General features: G+C 42.5%; 1 protein-coding gene across 18 annotated transcripts in view; it reads left to right on the forward strand.

The window, feature by feature from the left end:
• The window catches only part of TRPM3 (transient receptor potential cation channel subfamily M member 3), an 829,755-nt gene that overhangs the window by 757,693 nt on the left and 50,836 nt on the right, over positions 1-21,226 (forward strand). For all 18 annotated transcript variants that reach the window (XM_068553750.1, XM_068553755.1, XM_068553753.1 and 15 more), the window contains 4 exons: positions 99-239; positions 6,989-7,117; positions 11,980-12,231; positions 18,977-19,151. In XM_068553750.1, coding sequence (XP_068409851.1) covers positions 99-239; positions 6,989-7,117; positions 11,980-12,231; positions 18,977-19,151 — 697 coding nt within the window. The remainder of the gene's footprint in view (positions 1-98; positions 240-6,988; positions 7,118-11,979; positions 12,232-18,976; positions 19,152-21,226) is intronic.

Below are 21,226 nucleotides of genomic sequence, written 5' to 3' on the forward strand. Positions count from 1 at the left end.
TTCTATGAACACACTTTCCCCATCTATAAAATGAGATACATGTTGAAACATGTTCTGCAGAACCCTGCTGTGATGGTATCGGTTCTCTTCCACTGTAGGCAATGTTGGGACGAAACAACGGGGAGTCCTCCAGGAAGAAGGATGAAGAGGAGGTTCAGAGCAGACACCGGTTAATCCCCCTGGGCCGAAAAATCTATGAATTCTACAACGCACCCATTGTGAAGTTCTGGTTCTACACTGTAAGCATCTTTCCTTTTCTCCTTTTCTTAAAGGAGACAAGGCCACAAAGAGCCAATGTCAGTTTCTCACACACCTGGGTGGTTTCTTCTACAAGTCATTATATAAAGACCATACAGGCAGGAATAATGGCTCTATGACCTTGCTTTTTCCTATAGCTTTGCAAGATTTGTGGAGTTTGTGAGGCAGCTTCCACAGCTTCTACATTTCTCCTCCTTGCAGAAAATAAAGGAAATGGTAAAAGTGAGAACTAGCAGAAATAGAGGTGAGATGAATATGAGTCTAGTCTAGAAGGGAAATAGAGGTCCTTCTACAAAACGCTTCCTGTTCTGGATGGACGAGCAATGGATCAGAGTTGCCCATTTTAGACACCAGTCCTGGGTTTGGGGGGACATTTGGTGGGTAAGGGCTGAGCAGAGTGTTAGAAGGAAAACCACTAAAGATGGGGATCAGAAGTGTGTAATTACTCCCAATCCGGTATGTCATCAAACAACCTTTCTTGCTCTGACACGGTTAAACAACATGCTAACCAAAGCAGCAAAAAACATGCAAAGCAACCTACGATCACAGCAAATACTGTCCAGTAAGCACACCCTGCAAATATTTTCTGCCCACAAGATAAAAGATTATCCCTGAAATAGCCTCCTCATGTGGGAGAAATGGCCTGTCTGCCCCTGTTTTTCATGATATTTTAAGCTTACGGTGAGCTTTGACCCAGGTCGTCTCTGCTGCTCTCCAGCCAACGGTGGAGCTGTGCCAGATGAAAGATAGTGCATCTGTATTTTTGGCCTTTATCACAACCAGCTCCACACCAGTCACTTGAGTCAGCAACAGGATAATCTGAGTCTGAGGCCGAGATGACGCAAATGACCAGATGAGGTCCTTTTTGTGTGGTCCTGTATGCTAACACTCGACGCTGGCTTTCAGCCAGGCTTTCCCAACCTCAGCACTCTTGACATGTGGGGCGGAATAATTCTTTGTTGAGGAGGGCTGTCCATGCACAGCAGCATCCCCGGCCTCTGTCCACTAGAGGCCAGTAGCAGTGTCCAGCCCCCAAGGAGGACAACCAAAATGTCTCCAGACATTGCCACATGTCTCCTTGTGGGGTAAAACTGCCACAAGCTGAAAACCACTGCTTCAAAGTTTGTTCTTCAAAGAGGATGGGAAATTATTAAACTACAAATATGACTCTTTTAGTGAGGTGAAAACTTAAATAAGTGTAAATTTATTAACATTAAAAAAAATCCTTCCCCCCCCCCCAAAAAAAATAACTAAGGCATACAGAAATCATTTCTATTTATCTATTGCATGCAGATATACACTATTTTTACCTTGCAGAAAACAACGGAGTGGTGGCAAACATGGACTTTGGCGTCAGACAGCCTAAGTAGAAATCCTGTCTGGGCCTCTTTATTATTGTGTGACCTTAAGCAAGTTACTTTAGCACTACGTTCCCAGTTTTCTTAAGATGGGGATAGTAATAGTACCTACTTTATAAGGTTTGGTAAAGATTAAATGTGTTGAAATATATAAAGCACTTAGAACAGGGCCTGGAACACATAAGCACAATATAACTGTAACTGTTGTTATTCCTAGGCTGGTCCCATTGCAGAGCAACGGTCAGTGTTTTACTCATCCACCCAGTCAATAATGATAAACTATCATTTACTGAATACCTACCTTTCTCTTATATTAGACTGCTTTAATTGTCTAGGACGGAGCGAGGCAAACTAAAGCTCACAGGCCAGACCCAGCCCACTGCCCATTATTGTGGCCTGTGAGCTAAGAATGTTTTTTACATTTTTAAAGAGTTGAAATAAAATCTACTGAAGACTAATTTGTGACACGTGAAAATTACATGAAATTCACATGTAATTCATGTGTCCATAAATAAAGTTTTACTGGAATACAGCCAAACTCATTCATTTACCTATAGTCTGGGTGCTTTTGTGCTACAACTGTTGAGTTGATTACTTGCGATAGAGACCATCTGGCCCACAAAGCCTTAAAAATTATCTGGTCCTTTACAGAAAATGTTTACAGACTCCTGATCTAGAGCATGAAAGAAACCAGTAGTAGTATCAGGAATTATCTATCACCTTTACAAATAGAATACTAGCTTCTCTTATCCTTCCAAGGCATCTCTTTTTTTTCTTTGTCTGAGTTCAGTATTAATTTTACTTCCTTGATTCCTCTAGTCCCCATTTACTTAGTTGAGGCAGTTTGTTAGCCAAGAATGTTTTTAAATCACAAATGCCTTGGCCAGTGGTTCTGAGCCTTGGCTACGCATTAGAATCACCTGGAGTGCTTAAAAAAAAAAAAAAACTGAGTTCTATTTAATCTATATGTTTATCTACTTAAAAAGATGCCTGGGTTCTTTTCCCGGAGATTCTGTTGACATTGTTCTGGGGCACAGCCAGGACATCAGGATATTTCAAAGCTCCCAAGTGGTTGTAGTGAGTAGCCAGGGATGAGAACCACTGCCCTAGACAAAGGGCTGAATTTTCAGCCTGGTATTTCCAAAACTTCCACGATGATAAGGGATTGTGTTAGAAATGCAAATTCCTGGCCCCATCACAGACCCACTAAATGAAATCTCCAGGGAGGAGCCCGAGTGGTTGTGTTGAACAAGCTTCCCAGGTGAGTCTTGTGGTCTGGGAAGCTTGGGGCATACTGCTTTTCTTGTACCATATACTGCAGGTTGTGAGGCTGTCCCTTTGAGAAGTGGGGCCCACGTGTCCAGCTCCCTTCTGCATGGCTGACTGGGTTACCCTCCACAGACCCATCAGACTGGATGCTCCAGTCATGTCTGATTGTGTTTCCACAGTGATTTTCAGAAATCCATATGTATTGACAAAGCCTCAAAGAAGTAAATGGAGATGCGGAGTGTCAATCTTTAAAGTCCCCAGAGATGCTTCACAGTAAAATGCAGCTTTAGATCAAAGGGCCCATTTGCTTTTGGTTGTGTTTTTTTCTGTAAGAGTAGTTCCCACCCTGATTTCCCAAAGTATCCCCTTCTGCACTCCCAAGGTTCTGAAAGGTAGGACACACCTCACTTCCACATAACCTCACTCCCATATCTTAGCAAGTTTCCAGAGGAGCAGGTTGAGTCCTCTTCTGTTCCAAGAAGAAAGGAGGCAGGGATCCAACTGGCTCCAGACCAGTTTGTGGTGAGAGCCTGTTTCAAGTGCCCAGCTGGAGAGGATGCCAGTTCAAGGTGCAAAGTGGTGCCGGGTCAGAGGGCACCGGGTGTGCTCTGGGCTTCTCCAGCAGGAACAGACTCCTTCCTCTGCTGACACGATGGGCCCCTCCACGCTCTAGTGGCAGTAGGAAAAGGCCTGGGAAGAAGCGAGGAATGGCCAGGGCCCACCAGGGATCCCCAGGCAGCTTCAGCAGGCTTTGGCGCTTGCATTTCATACTTTAGGAGTCATGCACCTTGGTTAATGGTAAATTTATAAAAATATATAAGCAAATAAAATACAAATTCTTATAGGATTCCCACTAACTTAAGAATCACAAGGTTCTGTTTCTTTTCAAAGCTATGGCATTCTACACACAGCTTGTTAAAGCTTACAGAATATATATGTGTGTATATATGTGAATATATATTCACACACACACACACACACACACACAATTAAAGCATGTCATGTTAGGGTTATCTGCAGCAAGGCCCCATGAATGTTAGCGAGTTCTAAGATAGGTTTCTTCCAAGGCAGCATCCAGTCCTCTGTTGTACCACTGAAACATGTTTAAAGCCCTATTTTGGAAGTCCGTATTTTGAGAGTTGTCCCAAAATATTATATTGTAGCTTGTTTATGGAAAGAAAAGCATTGTAGAGTAACTGATTTAAAAAATAGGCAGGAGCTAAAAAGGATGGTCGTGGAGGAAGCATAAGCAATGAGGTCAATTTAAAAAAGAAAAAAAAGAAGAGAGGTATGAGTAGTTAAGGGGGGTAAAAAAGAAGGAAGGACTGAGATAAGAGGAGGCGAGAGGCGTAGAAGTTTCTTGAAGAAAGAGGTGTATAATAATATCAGTCACCATTCATTGGGCCTCTATACTGTATCAGGAGGTAGATGCATATTCCCCTCCCCCATCCTTCTGAAAGCTCTACAGGGTCGATAGCAAACATCTCCATTTCACAGAAGGGAGGCCCAGGCAGGCGAAGTGATTTTACACAAAAAGATACAGCTGGGATGTACTTGAGCCAGGATTTAAATCCAAGTTTCACTGACTTTGCGTCTGTATTCCTTCCACCAAACACTAGTCCTTCTGCCAAACAAGTACATTAGACCTGTGTTCAGAGGAGAGAGGCAGATTGAAGGAGTTATTTAAGTACTAAAAGGAAGAGGTTCTGGAAGAATTGTGTGTGTGTCACTGGGCCTACCTGTGACAAGAGAAGATAATGCTTTGGAATGTTTTGTAATGAACTGAGTAAAATGACAAAACCTGGGCAGTTAACAAGGCCCACCAGAAGCAGTGGAATTTGGTCCAACGAGGAGAAGGAAGCAACTAGAAAGAGGGAAGGATTTCAGGTCAGAAGGAGGCTAAGAGCATATTTCACCGTTTATCCACTGAAGTCCTTTCCTTGTGTTTTGTAAAATACAGAACTCACAGGGACTAGAGACTGGATGCCAGTGTATAATAGTAAACAGGAACCATATGAAACAAATTACACTCTAAACACCATCCTACACGATTTCACGTTGAGTAGACTCTTTTCAGGTGAGGTTTTTCACACCGTGCTAATGATCCCGAAGGGGGTGGGGTAGGAACTGAGGCATGGTTATAAATGGTGGTCCTTGGGCGGGGCGTATACCAAAGCGAATCTCGGAGGAGGAGGAGGAGGAGGAGGGGGAGGGGGAGGGGGAGGGGGAGGGGGAGGGGGAGGGGGAGGGGGAGGGGGAGGGGGAGGGGGAGGGGGAGGAGGAGGAGGAGGAGGAGGCCTGCTGATCCTCCAGCATCTATGCAGCTGCCCTCTCACTTTCATACGTGATCTCATTCAACTCTGACATATGCCCACCCTTCAAGAGATGAGAAGTTATATTGCCGTGTCTGTAAATCCGTCAATGTAATAGGGTCTCAGAAAGTACCTTTGACTCATATCAAGGACCTATGTATTCATTTATTTTTTTAAATGAGAAGGAAGAGGAATAAAAGGAAAAGGGGGAAGAAATAAGAAAAGAAAAAAAGGGGGGGAGGATAAAAAGGAAAGAGGGTGAGAAAAAAGAAAAGGGATAAACAAGGAAAGGGAGGAAAGAAAAGGGGAGGAAGAAAAAGGAAGAAATAAAGGGGGAGGAAAAAAGGAAAAGGGGAGGGTAAAAAAAGGGGAGAGGATAAAAAGAAAAAAGGAAAAGGGAATAAAACAGGAAGAAAGGAGAGAAGAAAAGAAAAAGGGGGATGAAAAAAACAGGAAGAAAAAGAGAAAAGGGGAGAGAAAAAAGAAGGGGAAAAAGGAAAAGGGAAGAAAAAAGAAAAAGAGAAGGAAAGAGGTCCGTTAGTAGAGAAAGCAGCATTTCTCTAGCTCTGCAGGGCTGCCCGTTCCCCTGTCTCCCAGCCAGGCTGCATCTTTCTCCACCTTCTAAGCTGCCCTCCTGGGCTCCGGAATCATGCGGTATCTCCAAAATTCTCAAGGTCTCAATCCTTTTGCCCACACCGTATCCTATTCTTTTCTACCTAAGCTCCAAAGAGTGCAGATTTCAATAAATGCACTCTTAGTTCCTATTCACAGCCCCTGAGGCCCCTAAAGGCAGCAGGTACCTTACTCGACCTGAAGCCTTGCCTAGAAAAGGCTTAACTTCTATGCCATTGCCCCTAGGATGAGTTTTTTTCTCCAGAGGCTCCTCAGCCCCTTATGTAAGAACCTCACTAGCCCTCCTATACTTCACTCATCTACACATACCTGAGTCGTCCAGTGACATTCACCAAACCTGAAGCCTGAGGAGTTTTCCTGGGACACCCAGCAACTCAGCTCGTTCCATCAGGGCTCAACCTCCAGTGCTAGTGCCTCCTGAGGATTAAACCTTACTCCAAGCCACAGTAGGCCTCACAGACTCATTCTTTCCTATAAATTGCTTGTCTTCTCTTGCTTTGTTCAAAGAAGCAGAAACCAGGAAGGAATATCCCAGCTTGGATAGGGCAGGAAAGCAGTGCCTGGGATAAGAGGTAAAACCTTCCCAGGGCACCGCCAAACCAAGCACATTAAGATAGGGGAAAAAAAGAAGACATTAACATAGAAGAGAATTAAAGTGGGGCTCCAAGAAATTCCGAGCTATTATTTATGTCGGTTTGACCAATTGACACGTATAGCATGTGTCTGCCTTTCCTTCTTACAGACATTTAATCTACCTGGTATTCGTTAGGCAAAAATTCACTGTGCTGTCCTAGTTCAGGGACCCAAGACTCATGCATGAGCAAGAGCAGCCCCTGAGAGAAGAGGTTCCATGTTTAGCCAAGAAAATACGAGAAACGGGGAATTGCAAAACAAAACGGTGCATCATGACACATAGGTACAAGCAAAGTACTGGGACGCAGAGACACGCAAGGATCAAAAGGAAGATTGTATATCAAATTATTTCAAAATTACAGTCTTTTAAAATTCTTTTGATCGTTTAGAGCCTAGAAGTTCATTTCGTCGTGAATTCCTAGTCCTGCTTGCTGACCTTGTTGTGTCCTAACTCACAGTGGCCTGGCCCAAGGGCAGGGCTCCCAGGTCTTCGCAGCCAGAGCACTGTATTGTGTTTCCTTACAGCTGGCGTACATCGGATACTTGATGCTCTTCAACTATATCGTGTTAGTGAAGATGGAGCGCTGGCCTTCCACCCAGGAATGGATCGTCATTTCCTATATTTTCACCCTGGGAATAGAAAAGATGAGAGAGGTAACTGCTTTCATAAAAGAGAACAGAGGAGAAAGACAGTGGTTAGTTACATCTGTGGATAGAGGGGATCATGGAACACTCGGGATCCAAGTTAAGCCAGAAACTATTTCTCTAACACTGCCCCAGAAATAAAGGACTTGGCTTCCACGGCTGCTGACAGACCTGGGAGGCTTCAGTGTGTGTTTATAGGGTTGTCAGTCCATGCATGCTTGGGATCTAGTCTATTTTCTGCTAGAGTTATCTCTTACCCCCAAGAAACCCTCCAGTTGTCTTCAACAGTGTTTACACCTGTCTTTCCTCGTCCTGATAAACATGACTTTAAATTTTTTTCTACTTTAAAAAAGTTTTTTTTAATCTTTAAATTTTCCACTTTTAACTCCCATTGCAACCCGTTACTCTGTGTCTCTTTGGACACAGTCCACCAATACCTGTGATTCTGCAAATGCATTTCAGCAGCTCTAGGAGGAACTATGCTTTCATTCGTTAATTTATTCCCTAGTTTATTCCTTCTCAACATTTATTATGTCCCTGCTGGGCGCCAGCCTCTCTCCCAGCCCTAAGTGAATTGAACATATTTCTTGTCCTTCAGGTTGAGGATGTGGGTCCCTCTCTTCTCCCCCCAACGCCATCGCATAAAAGGGGCCATCAAAATGCCACCTTCCTGTGACTTGAAGTCAAAGCTAGCCTCGGGTCATCAGATTCAGAGCCATTAGAATAAATGTAGTCAAGCAATAATCCACCAGAGGGCTCTGCAACCCTGCCCAACAAGCTCCCAAAGCCCATTCCCAAGCCCACAGGGGAGGCAGGCTTGTAAGGTATGATGATTCCTCTGCATTTCCCCCTGGAACTACAATCAGCTGGAGAGGTTTTTCTGGAAGAATTACTCCCTGTCAAGTCCACTGCATTCTCGAGAGCTCTGGAACAACCCTACTTGCTGTACTACAGTGAGTAGGAAAATATATTGAGCTCCATAGAAAAAAGGATTCCTACAAACCCACAAATTCACCCTTGCCTTCATTACTAAGGTTAAAAGGGCCTTACTATCTTAGGGCTTAGCTCTAGAATGTTCTCCAGAGAAAAAGGGGGATCATTTTTTTAAAAAAACAAACGTATAAATATTTAGAGCCCTTCCTTGGGTTTTTTAACTGCTTTGGGGATATTTAAATTCTAACCAGCATGCCCCTATCCTGAGAGTCCCATTTTATAAGGGACTGGATTTTTTTTTTTTTTTTTTTTTTTAAGTGGCTGCCTTTGCCTCATTCCAGCTAGTTGTCTCCTCTTAGGCTTTCCCATTCATAATGCCTTCCACTTCCTGACCACTGTTGTGCATTTCCCGTTTGTAAACTGAAAACAGTAATAAATTCGCCTTGGTCTTTGTGTAGCTCTCTGAGAACTGAGGCCGCGACTGCTGCGGGCCCTGTTGCTGTGCAGCGCCAGCTCACTGGCTTTGTGATTTAAAGCCCAGATGCCTATTCCTTCCCCAGGACAAGCAGAAAAGGGAGAGACTTGAGCAGGGAGACTGGAATCTCTCCAGGGACTAGACTGGAAGAAGACAGGGAGCAGTCTGTACTCCACGGACTGTTCTGGAAGAGGCTGCCAAGCCGGCGGGCTGCCAGGAATCTCCAGGCTGGCTATCCATTTCTCCTGAGGCGGCATATAACAGCGGGGAGAGCAGGCTTTGGAGCCTGGGGTCAGCGGGGGGTCAACCAAGAGTCCTTGTTTCCGAGGAAGCTGTGGGCGGGAGGCACTGACCACCTAAGTGTCTGACCTTCTCTTCGGCCCAATGAGGTTGCCCCCTGGCCCCTCACCCCACGTCCCTGAACCCATTAAGGACATGCTCAGGCGCCGAGCGTCCCGCTCGGTGCCTCCTCACAGCACGCGGGCCCTCCAGACCTCAGACGCAGGAGCCTGAGAACAGGGGAAAGGCTGTAGGCTTCCGCGCCCCCGGGGGCATAGGCGGGCTCTGTGGTTTCTCCCTGGGCCCGCCCCTTCCCGGCACACTTGCTTCTGCTCGCAGTCGGCCAAACAAGCCCGGTCATGCCGTAAGAGCCCGTAACAGCTCCCGGGTGCGGTTAGACAGCTTCTCACGCGGGGCCTCCTCCCCGCGACTCGTGAGGTAGGTGGCGCGCTGTGACGACATCTCCACTGCACAGGTATGGGAACCAAGACCCAGGGATTGAGCAATTTTTCTGCATCCCACAGCTAGAGAGGAGAGCTGGGTCTTAAACCCGACTGACCCGGCCCGAGGCCCACGGCTCTTTCCACTTCCCGCGAGGTTGCAAACTGAGACGCGCCCCGGATCCCTGGGATCCTAAGAGAGGCCTCACCCCAGCCACTCTGCTTTTATCTCTTTTTATGTTGAGATTTCAGAAAAATACTTTAACTGTTTAAAATATGTATACATATATGCTAAAAACCTTAGGCGAGTGTGGGCAAAGGGTTAGAGAAACTCTAAGGCATTCCCCACCCCACCCCAGCACGTACGCTTGTGCACAGACAGGTTTTTTCCCCTAGTTAAGGTGGAGCCTGGGTGGGAAGCCATCAGGACAATAGCTGCTGCAGGAATTCCTCATAGGTAGGACAGTGGCTCCCAACCTGTGGTCACCAGCATGACCTGGGAGCTTTTAGAAATGTAAATCCTCAAGCCCCACACAGGCATACTGAAGCAGCAACTCCAGGACTGGGGCCCAGGCAACCGAGTTTTCACCAGCCCTCCAGGTGATTCCGATGCATGCTAAGGGCTAGGGTTTAGGAATGAGGCACTAGAGGATGAAGAATGAGGCTACCACGTGGCTCCTGGTATCTTGCTCAGCCTTCCAAGCCCCAGTCCTGACTCACTAATAAAACCTCCCTTCCTTAATATTTCAGGCCAAGGCAAGCTAGTAAAGGCACCGTGAGGATTCAAATAAATAGCTGTAGATTAGACCTGGCCCCCGTCTTTGCACTCCTCTCCTTTGAGAGGTCCTGAGTCGGGAAAGGGGTGGGTCATGGCTTGAAGAGGTGGAAATCTCAGAGGCAAACACAAGTGATTCGTGAAGGTGGCCCTGCTGTATAGCCTCACCAGGTTCCTCACATCCTGTGCTGCAGAATGGGTGTCAACTCCTACTGTCCAACTGTTCATTTATAGAGTGTGGAGCAGCAAAAAACCCCTCTAGATTGAAGATAATTCAGAGTACCACCCAGCAGTTACGATATACAAGGGAGTGGAGAATTGCTATGAGGTGTCTCTGCAACAATCAGTCAACACATGAGTGTCTATTATGTAGCAGGGCCTGGGAAACAAAGGGTCTGTCCTCAAAGTTTACAGTTATAGATGAGAGGAGAGATGGATGGATGTTGAGAGGGATGCATAGATAGATGATAGCTAGCTAGCTAGACTGGCATGCGTACGTGTACGCACACATATACATGCATGCAGAAGATTTCCATATAGTGATAAAAATCTTCAAAAAATAGAGTAGGGTAATGTATTAGTGGCTTGGGCATGTGGAGACCACTGCAGGGAGGTGGTCAAGGAAGTTCTTCCTAAGAAGGGGAAATTTGAGTGGAGACCTCGAGTATAAGGAGAACCCAGACATGTAAAAATCTGGGAGAAGAAAATGCCCAACAAAAGGAACAAGTGGGGCTTCCCTGGTGGCACAGTGGTTGGGAGTCCGCCTGCCAATGCAGGGAACACGGGTTCGAGCCCTGGTCTGGGAAGATCCCACATGCCGCGGAGCAACTAGGCCCGTGAGCCACAATTACTGAGCTTGCACGTCTGAAGCCTGTGCTCCGCAACAAGAGAGGCCGCGACAGTGAGAGGCCCGCGCACCGTGATGAAGAGTGGCCCCTGCTTGCCACAACTAGAGAAAGCCCTCGCACAGAAACGAAGACCCGACACAGCCATAAATAAATAAATAAATAAATTTATTAAAAAAAAAAAAATGCATCCCTTTAAAAAAAAAAAAAAACAAAAGGAACAAGTGCAAATGTCCTGAGTATAGAATGGATTTGTTATGCTTAAGAGCAAACCACTACGGCCTCAGGGTAGTGAACGGGGATAATATGGTGGGACATGAAATGAGGCCACCGTAAGGAGTTTGGATCTTTCTGTATTCATAATGGAAGCCATCAGAAGGCTTAAATATTCAGTTATCACAATTTACTTCAGTTTTGCTGTTGTTCATATGTCTCTCAAGTCTCTCTCTTTTTTAAATTGAGGTATAATTCACCGGTAAGAAAATGAACAACTCATAAGGGTAGAGCTTGATGAGTTTTTACCTACCCATACAACTGTGTAATCACCACCCAGCTCACAGCTTAGGCTTTTAAAGGTCTTTCTGTGTGCTGCTCAGAGAATACACTGAGGCTGGTCGGGCAACAGTGGTGGCAGGGATACCAGTTAGAAGGCTGTTGCAATCATCTGGGCGATGTAATGGGGCTTAGGATAGAGTGGCGACACTGAAGGTGGTGAGAAGTGGTTGGACTAGGTCGTATTTGGAAATATAGGTAAGAGGACATGTTGATGCAGAGGATATGGGTATGAAAGAGGAATGAAGGAGTCCTCCTAAGTTAGTGGCCTGAGTAACTCAATATGGTGATACCGTTTACTGAGATGAAGGAGGATTTTGGAGATTTGCAGGGTATTAGGAATCAATAATTTTATAGCAAAACCCTAATGCGTGTCTTAGAATTGTAAGGCGTCCGAAAGGATCAAACTTATTGCTTATATACAACTGAGCTAAGCTTAGGCTACCCAGATGAGTAGATACAGGTAGACAAAACAAGCTACTGTTGTCAGCTAACAGACCAAGCACTTTCCAACTGGGCTGAAAATATAGACAGAAATCAAACCTAACCCCACTCTCTTTCCTGACTTTCAGATTTTGATGTCAGAGCCAGGGAAATTGCTACAAAAAGTAAAGGTGTGGCTGCAAGAGTACTGGAATGTCACAGACCTCATAGCCATCCTTCTGTTCTCTGTTGGAATGATCCTTCGTCTCCAAGACCAGCCCTTCAGGAGTGACGGGAGGGTCATCTATTGTGTGAACATCATCTATTGGTACATTCGTCTATTAGACATCTTCGGCGTGAACAAGTATTTGGGCCCATATGTAATGATGATTGGAAAAATGGTAAGCAGGGTCCTCTGATTCCATGTTATAAGTTCTCAGGGAAGGAGTGGTTATCATAGGAAGAGGGAAATCATTCATTTGGGTCTGCTATCAATGTCTGAGATGGCCCTGGGGGTGTTTTATTTTTTAATTCCTTTTGAGTGTTCAGAAGTTTGACTATATCTATATATTATTAATACATAACTGGAGGATTAACTATCACTCACTCACTTACTGACAAATATTTATAAACATCATCTATTTTGTGCCAGGCACCTGGGTAGGAGTTGGGTATGTAAGGACTCTCATTTAATGAGGTAGATGATGAGAGAAAGAGAGAAGTGATTACCATACAGTGTGAGAATGCTGCAACAGAGTTGTGTATAAAATACCTCAGGAGCATAGAAAAGAGACGGTTGGTCAGGGAAGCCTTCACACAGAAGTTACATTTTATATCGGAGAAGGTATGGATCTCCACTGTAAATTTTTAACAGATTCCTTTTTTCTTAATGAAGTTCTAGAAAAACATGTTTCCCTACGCAGAGGGGGAAAAAAACATAGTTTATTTGAGTTGAGTTAGGTTGAGTTTGAGCTGAACATTAAGTTCTGTCAATATATTATGTGTTTTGTTACATTACTGGAGAATGATATCTGTTGAAAACTGGGTTCCAGAATGATGCTCCTACTTATCTTATTCTTTTTAAAAAAGAATCCCAAGTGCCAAGTTAGTATGCTTCCCCACATATGGCTGTGGACTTGTTCCGGTATTCCTGGACCATACACTAGTTTCCAGACTTTCTCCATAAAGACTGAGCCCTCACAGGACAGCATCGGTGTAACCCTGGGAATGCACAAGTAAATCAGCCCCCTCTCCAAACTTACTAGAGGAAGAATCAGAGTCTGATGCTCAGAAACTGGGTACTTTTTATCAGTTACCCCACTTTTCTAAGTGTGTCCCCTTACTTAACCTTTACAGGGCATATATGGAAAAGCCAAGTACATCCATTTTACTGTGGCAAACAGCTCTTACTGAAAAATCTCATTCCTAATGTCCTCCACTCTACTCCCATTGTATCAGCTCTTGAAACAGTTGAACAATTGGTCAACAGATATCTTTCATCATTCTCACTCAAGTTTTACTATTTACATCATTACTGCTTACCTTTCAGTCAGCAAATCAATATTTATTATTATTATTATTTTGTGTGTGTGTATGTATGTAACTCTACTAAAATGAGTCTTAAATAACAAAAACTCTTCCTACAAAAGCACTGGCAAACTCATACAAAGAGAGGGAGACTGAATCTAAAAGGAAAGGGTTATAATACCTTGAGCAATTTATTTAACCTCTTTGAGATGCAGTTCACTCATTTCCAAGTAGTAATAATAAATGCATATCTCGTCAGGTTGTGGTGATAATTAGAAATAACACAGGTTAAGTGGTCAACAATGTCTGGCTTACAGTAGGTAGTTGATAAATTATATCTGTTATCATTGTTAAAGTACAATGGAAAAAGGAAAAATTGGTGAGCATACTTATTTGCTCTATTCCTAATCCTTTTGTACAAAAGCTTGGTGTTTATAAAACCAGCATTGTTTAGGGAAAATATCACAAAGCCCACTCTAGGGTGGAAAAACTTGAATTCAGTAAGCTTGAGTTACTTACCCAAAGCTGAATCCCAGTTCATTTGGGGGGGTTTTTGAGTAGGAAACAAATGCGTATCTTACTGTATAACACTACCTCTTACATCATCTTTGTACTTTAGTGATGAATTTGAGATGGTGGTGAAAATTTCCACATCTAAAAGCAGAGTCTCCACTTAGTCTATGGAAGAGGTTTAGGAGAGAGGATCTGTTGGCTTTCCACACAATTTATGTATAAAAATGTGTAGATGTATGAATTTTCTGGACAGAGGGGACAGACCATCTATGAGATTCTCAAATGTGAAATTCTCAAATATATTCTCAAATAGACCCAGTGAAAGTGAAGAACTATAACAGCTGCAAAATTAAGCCAAGTTTTCTCATTCTTGACACTATTGCTATTTTGGACTAGATAATTCTTCGTTGGGGGGCGGGGGGCTGTCCTGTGCATCATAGGATGTTTAGCAGTATCCCTGACCTCTACCCACTGGGTGCCAGTAACGTGTGTGCATGAGCGCATGTGTGCACGCATGCATGTGCACACACACGCACACACACACACACACACACTCACAACAACAAAAACATCCAGGTATTGCTATATGTCCCCTGTGGAGCAAATTGCCCTCTGTAGAGAACCAGTACATTAGGTGAATACATTATTTGATTGGTTGTTTTTCGTAATTGATCATTACCTTATTTCAATAAATAAAATTGGGAAAGACCCAAGCAAGCCAGATATATTAGTTTTAAGAGGTTGAGTCACATTTAAATACTTGAAATAACTAAAGTCACACTAATGCAGTAAGATGATTTTCTTATTTATTTATTTATTTATTTATTTATTTATTTATTTATTTATTTATTTATTTATTTATTTATTTATTTATTTATTTATTTATTTATTTATTTATTTATTTATTTATTTATTTATTTATTTATTTATTTATTTATTTATTTATTTATTTATTTATTTATTTATTTATTTATTTATTTATTTATTTATTTATTTATTTATTTATTTATTTATTTATTTATTTATTTATTTATTTATTTATTTATTTATTTATTTATTTATTTATTTATTTATTTATTTATTTATTTATTTATTTATTTATTTATTTATTTATTTATTTATTTATTTATTTATTTATTTATTTATTTATTTATTTATTTATGGCTGTGTTGGGTCTTCGTTTCTGTGCGAGGTCTTTCTCTAGTTGTGGCAAGCGGGGCCCACTCTTCATCGCGGTGCGCGGGCCTCTCACTGTCGCGGCCTCTGTTGTTGCGGAGCACAGGCTCCAGACGCGCAGGCTCAGTAACTGTGGCTCACGGGCCCAGTTGCTCCGCGGCATGTGGGATCTTCCCAGACCAGGGCTCGAACCCGTGTGCCCTGCATTAGCAGACAGATTCTCAACCACTGCGCCACCAGGGAAGCGCAGTAAGATTATTTTCAAATTCATATCTATCTTTTTAATAATGGCATAATTATACCCAGTTTTGATGAGAATGAAACCTTACCGTGGAGTGAGCAAGAGAGATTGTACTGCAGTTTTTCTACATTCTAACTTATTCTTGACTGATTAGTGAAGTCATTCATAAGTAGAAAATGAGTATATTTGGGGGCTTTGTTCGCTTTCATGGGGCTTTTAAGATAATTAGTAATAGAGTCACTGATCCAGAAGGTAGGTAAACTATGCCTATAGAAATTATCAGTGAGCTGGATGGACTGCCAGGATGGAAGCTTAACAAAATATGCCCAGATGTGATTATACCGAAAGCCCCCAATATTAGAGAGCCCCTGTTTAGTACTAAACAGCCAAGTAACTCACTATGCCCTGTGGTCTAGGGACTGCAGGCTGCTAAAGTACCTGGACTCAATACTGATCAAGTATGATTCCAATTAATCTTCAGATCCAGGATCACTTAATGGAATTCCAACCCCTTTTCTTCATATTCCACTTCTCAATGGGTCTCTGAACCTAGCACTAAGCTCACTTATATAATGTGGAATAAAAACAACAATAATAGGTTTCATTTACTATGTGCCTAATACCGTGTCAGACATGTCAATCATCATTACAACCCCATGAAATAGGTTTTAGTATTTTCATTTCATAATTGAACAAACTGAAACTAGACAAGGAACAAAGGAAGGATTCAAACTCCTGTCTATCTGACTCCACAGCCTGACCTCCTTTCAATTCTAATAATAAACTTTTCCTGAGAACTACCCACATTGTTTCACACGTTATCTCATTTAATCCTTACAAAAATAATATAAATTATTATTATTATCCCCACTTTACAAATCAAAGAAACAAGACCAAACAACGTGCCCAAGATTACCTAGTTGTTTTTACTACCAGAGTCAAGGTGAAAACTCAGGTAGTCTGACACCTGAGGACACATACTTAACCGCTACAGTATGTACTCTCCTCTATAGAAACCAACCAAAGGGTATTTGAAAGAATGAGACACAATCAGCTCTCTTCATATTAAACCACTTGGACAACTTAGCTTTAAAAACAGAGGTAGCCAGGGCTTCCCTGGTGGCACAGTGGTTGAGGATCCACCTGCCAGTGCAGGGGACACGGGTTCGATCCCTGGTCCGGGAAGATCCCACATGCTGCGGAGCAACTAAGCCCGTGCACCACAACTACTGAGCCTGTGCTCTAAAGCCCGTGAGCCACAACTACTGAGCCCGTGTGCCGCAACTACTGAAGCCCGCCCGCCTAGAGCCCGTGCTCCGCAACAAGAGAAGCCACCGCAATGAGAAGCCCACGCACTGCAATGAAGAGTAGCCCCCGCTCACCGCAACTAGAAAAAGCCCGCACGCAGCAACGAAGACCCAACACAGCCAAAAATAAATAAATAAATAAATTAAAAAATAAATAAAAAATAAAAATAAAGGTAGCCAGACCTAGTTCTCACTAATAATGTCCTGTTTCTGCAGTTCACTGCAACAGATATCAGTATTTGTATGGAAGCTAAGACTCCTTTGAAATATATGAAGTTGAGTGTTTGGGAACAATGTTTCTTTGATTGTTTTGACCCTTTGAATAGATATTACAATCAAGCTGAATGAAAACAGTCCTGAGAAATTAGATTAGAACAGTTGCTGTATTTACTGGCTGAGTTTTCTTGGGTCAGACTAGTTCCTAAGTCTCATAAGTACACACCTTCCTCTCCCCACCCACCTTTTCATCAGTCTAAATAAATATAACATGAAGGACCCATTTGTGTTTTCTCACTAACAGAACTTTTTGTAAATAAATGATGAAGGAATTTTATGAGAGAGAGAGAGGATGAGAAATAGACCCACATTCCCTATAAAACTGTTTCAGCACAGCTGGCTTGCTCACTTTTAAGAGAGTTCTGAGGCCACTAAGTTGTGAAAAGAATAATTAACCAGCATATATTTTTAAGGACAGTGAACAACTACGAATGAACGTCAAATTTTGAGAGATTCTTATTTAGATTCAAAGTCAGACAATACTTGAGAGATTTTTAAGTTGCCTTGAAAGTTGATTAATTTGCCTAAAATGTATTGAGCCCCCAGTGTCCTAAGGCATACAGGAAGGCTGTAATGTTTTAATTCCAATAACTGGCACCATGAAATGTAGTCTTGCAAAATAAAGTTTTAAAACTAATTTAAAGCCTTCATTACCATTTATAAAATTATCATCAGTTTTTCTTTGTGGATGGGCATTCCTTCAGGAAATTTGGTATCCAAGAAAAGATAGCCTTTTGTATTAGGTGGTTTTATGTAAGGGATAGAAACCAATCTCCAACTAGCTTAAGCCCAGGAGGGGTAGATTGATTTACAGCAGGGCATGATGGAACTGGGCTTAAAAGCTACTGCAGCCAGGCCCCCAACTACCATCACAGCCCACTCTTTCTGTCTGGAATAGCTGCTTCATTCACTCTGGTCAGTTTCACTAGTGGGAGACTCAGCCTCAGACACTCTGAATTCACATCATTACAGAGAGAGTAAGGGAGCTTCTCTCTCCTGCTTCAGTTAAAAAAAAAAAAAATCCAAAGAAGGGATTCTGGTTGGCTTGTCTGTGACGCATGCCTACCTCCTGTCACTTGCCAGAGGGCAAGGTACCATGATTAACCCAGCCTGGAAAAGACACCTACCTTTAGGGCCAAAATGGGTGGGAACTGTTTCTGAAAGAAGGAGGCAGTGGGTTCTGGCCAGGCAAAATAATAGTTAGTACATCCTCATCTACTTTCGGTGATAAAAGGAAAGTAATTTGGCATGTGAGAAACAGATCCCAGATAACATGTATCATGAAAACAAGCAAAAAAGAAAGGAATAAAGAGGGATAAGAGATAACACTGTACTTAAATGGAGTCGAGAATTTTATAAACATGTCGAGATGAAAATCCAACATTTCAACAGCAAACACTGGAATGGGCCATTAGGCTACCTGATTCTAATGCCTACAAAAACACGCTCCGTAACTGATAGGATGCACTGCAGAAGAAAGCACAGAAGAAGTGGTTCTCTGAGACTGGTTTGTGGTAGAATACCATTCAGTGAGGTAGGGGCCACAAGGATAAGACAGTATAAGGTGGATATTTGGGTTGTCCTAGCCTTGTTAACAAATGATTTTCTTGAGCTTTTCAGCTCTCCATAAGCCTTTCAGAATTTAGGGAATTTACAGCATTGCAATAGTTGTTGAAATAGTTCAACTATCTCAATTCCAATTTTGCTAAGAAGAAAGAGACCCAGCAAGGGCATTTGCCTTTCCCAGGAGCAGAAAAAAAGTTAGTACTGCATTAATATAAAGACTCAAGCCTCTGTGTTATATGACTCTCATGCCTAGTCTTGACTAGGTCCCACAGAAAATAATGAAAGATGAAGGGGTTCCATTGTGCATGTGCTTTCTTTTTTTTTTTAAATGATTTTTGAGTTACTGACAAGCTTGTATGGACATTGGCTTCAATAGACCAGGTGTTCTCTTACCTGAACACAGCTCCCTATGTCAACATCCCTTATCAGCAGTCTCAAAAGTGCACCTCCTTCAAAGGTTTCCATCAATGTCAGCACCACAGGAATACTCAGTCATTCTGGTTTTCTTTTGTTTCTCCCTCTGCTTCCCCACCGTTGCAGATGATAGACATGATGTACTTTGTCATCATTATGCTGGTGGTGCTGATGAGTTTTGGGGTCGCCAGGCAAGCCATTCTGTTTCCCAACGAGGAGCCATCATGGAAATTGGCCAAGAACATCTTCTACATGCCCTATTGGATGATTTATGGGGAAGTGTTTGCAGACCAGATAGACCGTAAGCAAGTTTATGATTCTCATACACCAAAGTCAGGTATTTAACTTCATTTGGGTCATATCTTTTCCAAGTTCATTTGTTTGTTTTCAATAAATGGCTCAAGATAGAGGACTGATTCCTAGCTTGCTATCTTGGAGAAAAAAAAACAATTACAGAAGGTGAATATACAATTTTAGCAAAGTAGTCCTCGGGTGCTTTTTTCAGGTATGTCCTTTCTGTGACATCTGATGTGCCAAATTTGATCAAGAATGAACCATTTAAAAAGGTCTAAATTCTTTGGGGATTCAAGATCCTAGGGCCATGTGTTGAATATTTCAATATTAGGAGTATATTATGTCACTACTCCCCACCCTACCCCAGCCCCCAGCCTTTAAAAAATAAATTCCTTGGGTTTGACTTCAGAACAAATAAACAATTCTCAATTTCGCCATCAGAATTCAAGAGTGAGGGCAAACATCTGCATGTTTTCCTTGCACTGGAAACTATTCTCCAGCTCCTTTTCCCACTGTCTTAAATTATGTGCTGTTGAGACTCAAAAGAAGCTAGTATTCATTGCCTGGAAGTATGGAAAATGCCTTAGGTTATAAAATGAGTTGCTTGCTTGTAAATGCCAGAAAAAAAAATAGTATCTATATCATGAAGTGATTCATTGTGAGGAGCGAGTGCCAGCAGGCCCCCGATGTTTCATGCCCTAATAGATGCTGATTCTCTGTAATAAACACCCTTCTTGTATAGAGTTTGAAGATAGTTGTGTCCTAGGAGTCTGTTCCAGCATTTTATTTGGATAAAATGTCAGGACATACCAGGCACTGGGAAATTATTTGGGAAGAAAGCATCAGGAAAGAAATATCTTTCAGTGTGGAGGAGTTGAATCCCGGGAGCAACCATTTCTCGTTTTCCCTGAGGAGTTTAACTCTAGAAATAACATCCTTCCAACATTGTTGAATTAACATTTTTCTAACGTTTTTTGCTGACAGGCCAGCCATCTGAGCTCTGGACTATGGACATGGATTAGGGTTACATAACTAGGTAGTATAGCTTATTAAGAACAGGAGCAAAGACTAGTCAGCATCTCCCCCACCCCACCCCTGCCAGTCCCAGGTAGGACTGAGAGCAGGAAAATAAGGACAAAGCACCAAAAAGTGTGAGTCCTACAGGCCTGTGAAGAGCATGTGTACACTGGCCACAGGACACACCAGTCTCTCATTTTCCCTTCCATGATGGGTTTTGAACAAATACTCTTTCCTTCTCACAGTGAGTTATCTGAGGCAAGAAGGTTTTTTGGAACACCTAATTGGAACAAATACTCATTTCATGAGACTTAGCCATCTCACTGAGCAAGAATTTTAACTCCATCTCCCAGTTGGAATATCTTTGACAATGTGCAGCCTTCACCAAGACAGCTTTCCAGGGACTGGGGAAAACTCTTTTGAATTCCTTCTTTCAGATGGTCCCTAAACACAAAACAACACTTAAAAAGCCCACCTATGATCATTCTCCTCAGAGATTAAATGTGCTATTTTTCCCCAAGAAATTGCTTTTCCGCTTACATTATTTTACTTTTTCTATCTTTCCTTTCTTTCCCCAAATGAAATTAAGCCCCCATGGGTCTTTTGACAATGCAACATTTTGGGATGGGAGAAGGAGGGAGGTGTAGGTGTGCTTTATGAGTGGGATTCTGTCCGTCCGTCTACAAGTGGCCATTTATTGATGTTGTACTATGAACCCAGCCTAGTGCAACAAACACCACCATCTGGCTGAATCAGAGGTTCTATTATTGTTATTTTGAAAGAAGGGCTGATTGTAGTTTAGAACTTGAAAAAACCCTGGAGATGGAAGTGCAGTGTTTTGTGTGAGTGAAGTATGAATACAGATTTCCCACATTGTTAATTAGATCTGTGGTGCTCTATGTGTGTGAGAATAAATTTCTACCCCATATCCCACATATCCCAGTATGTAGCCAACTCAGCCTTGGATGGATGTAACCTTCGTGACACCCTTCCCCCGACCACTTACCTTCCTTTTTGATATTCTGAAATTGGCTGCAATGGTGGCCACTGTTCTAAGCTAAATCA

The sequence above is a fragment of the Eschrichtius robustus genome, chromosome 10, assembly GCF_028021215.1.
Source record: "Eschrichtius robustus isolate mEscRob2 chromosome 10, mEscRob2.pri, whole genome shotgun sequence".
Taxonomy (NCBI): Eukaryota; Metazoa; Chordata; class Mammalia; order Artiodactyla; family Eschrichtiidae; genus Eschrichtius; species Eschrichtius robustus.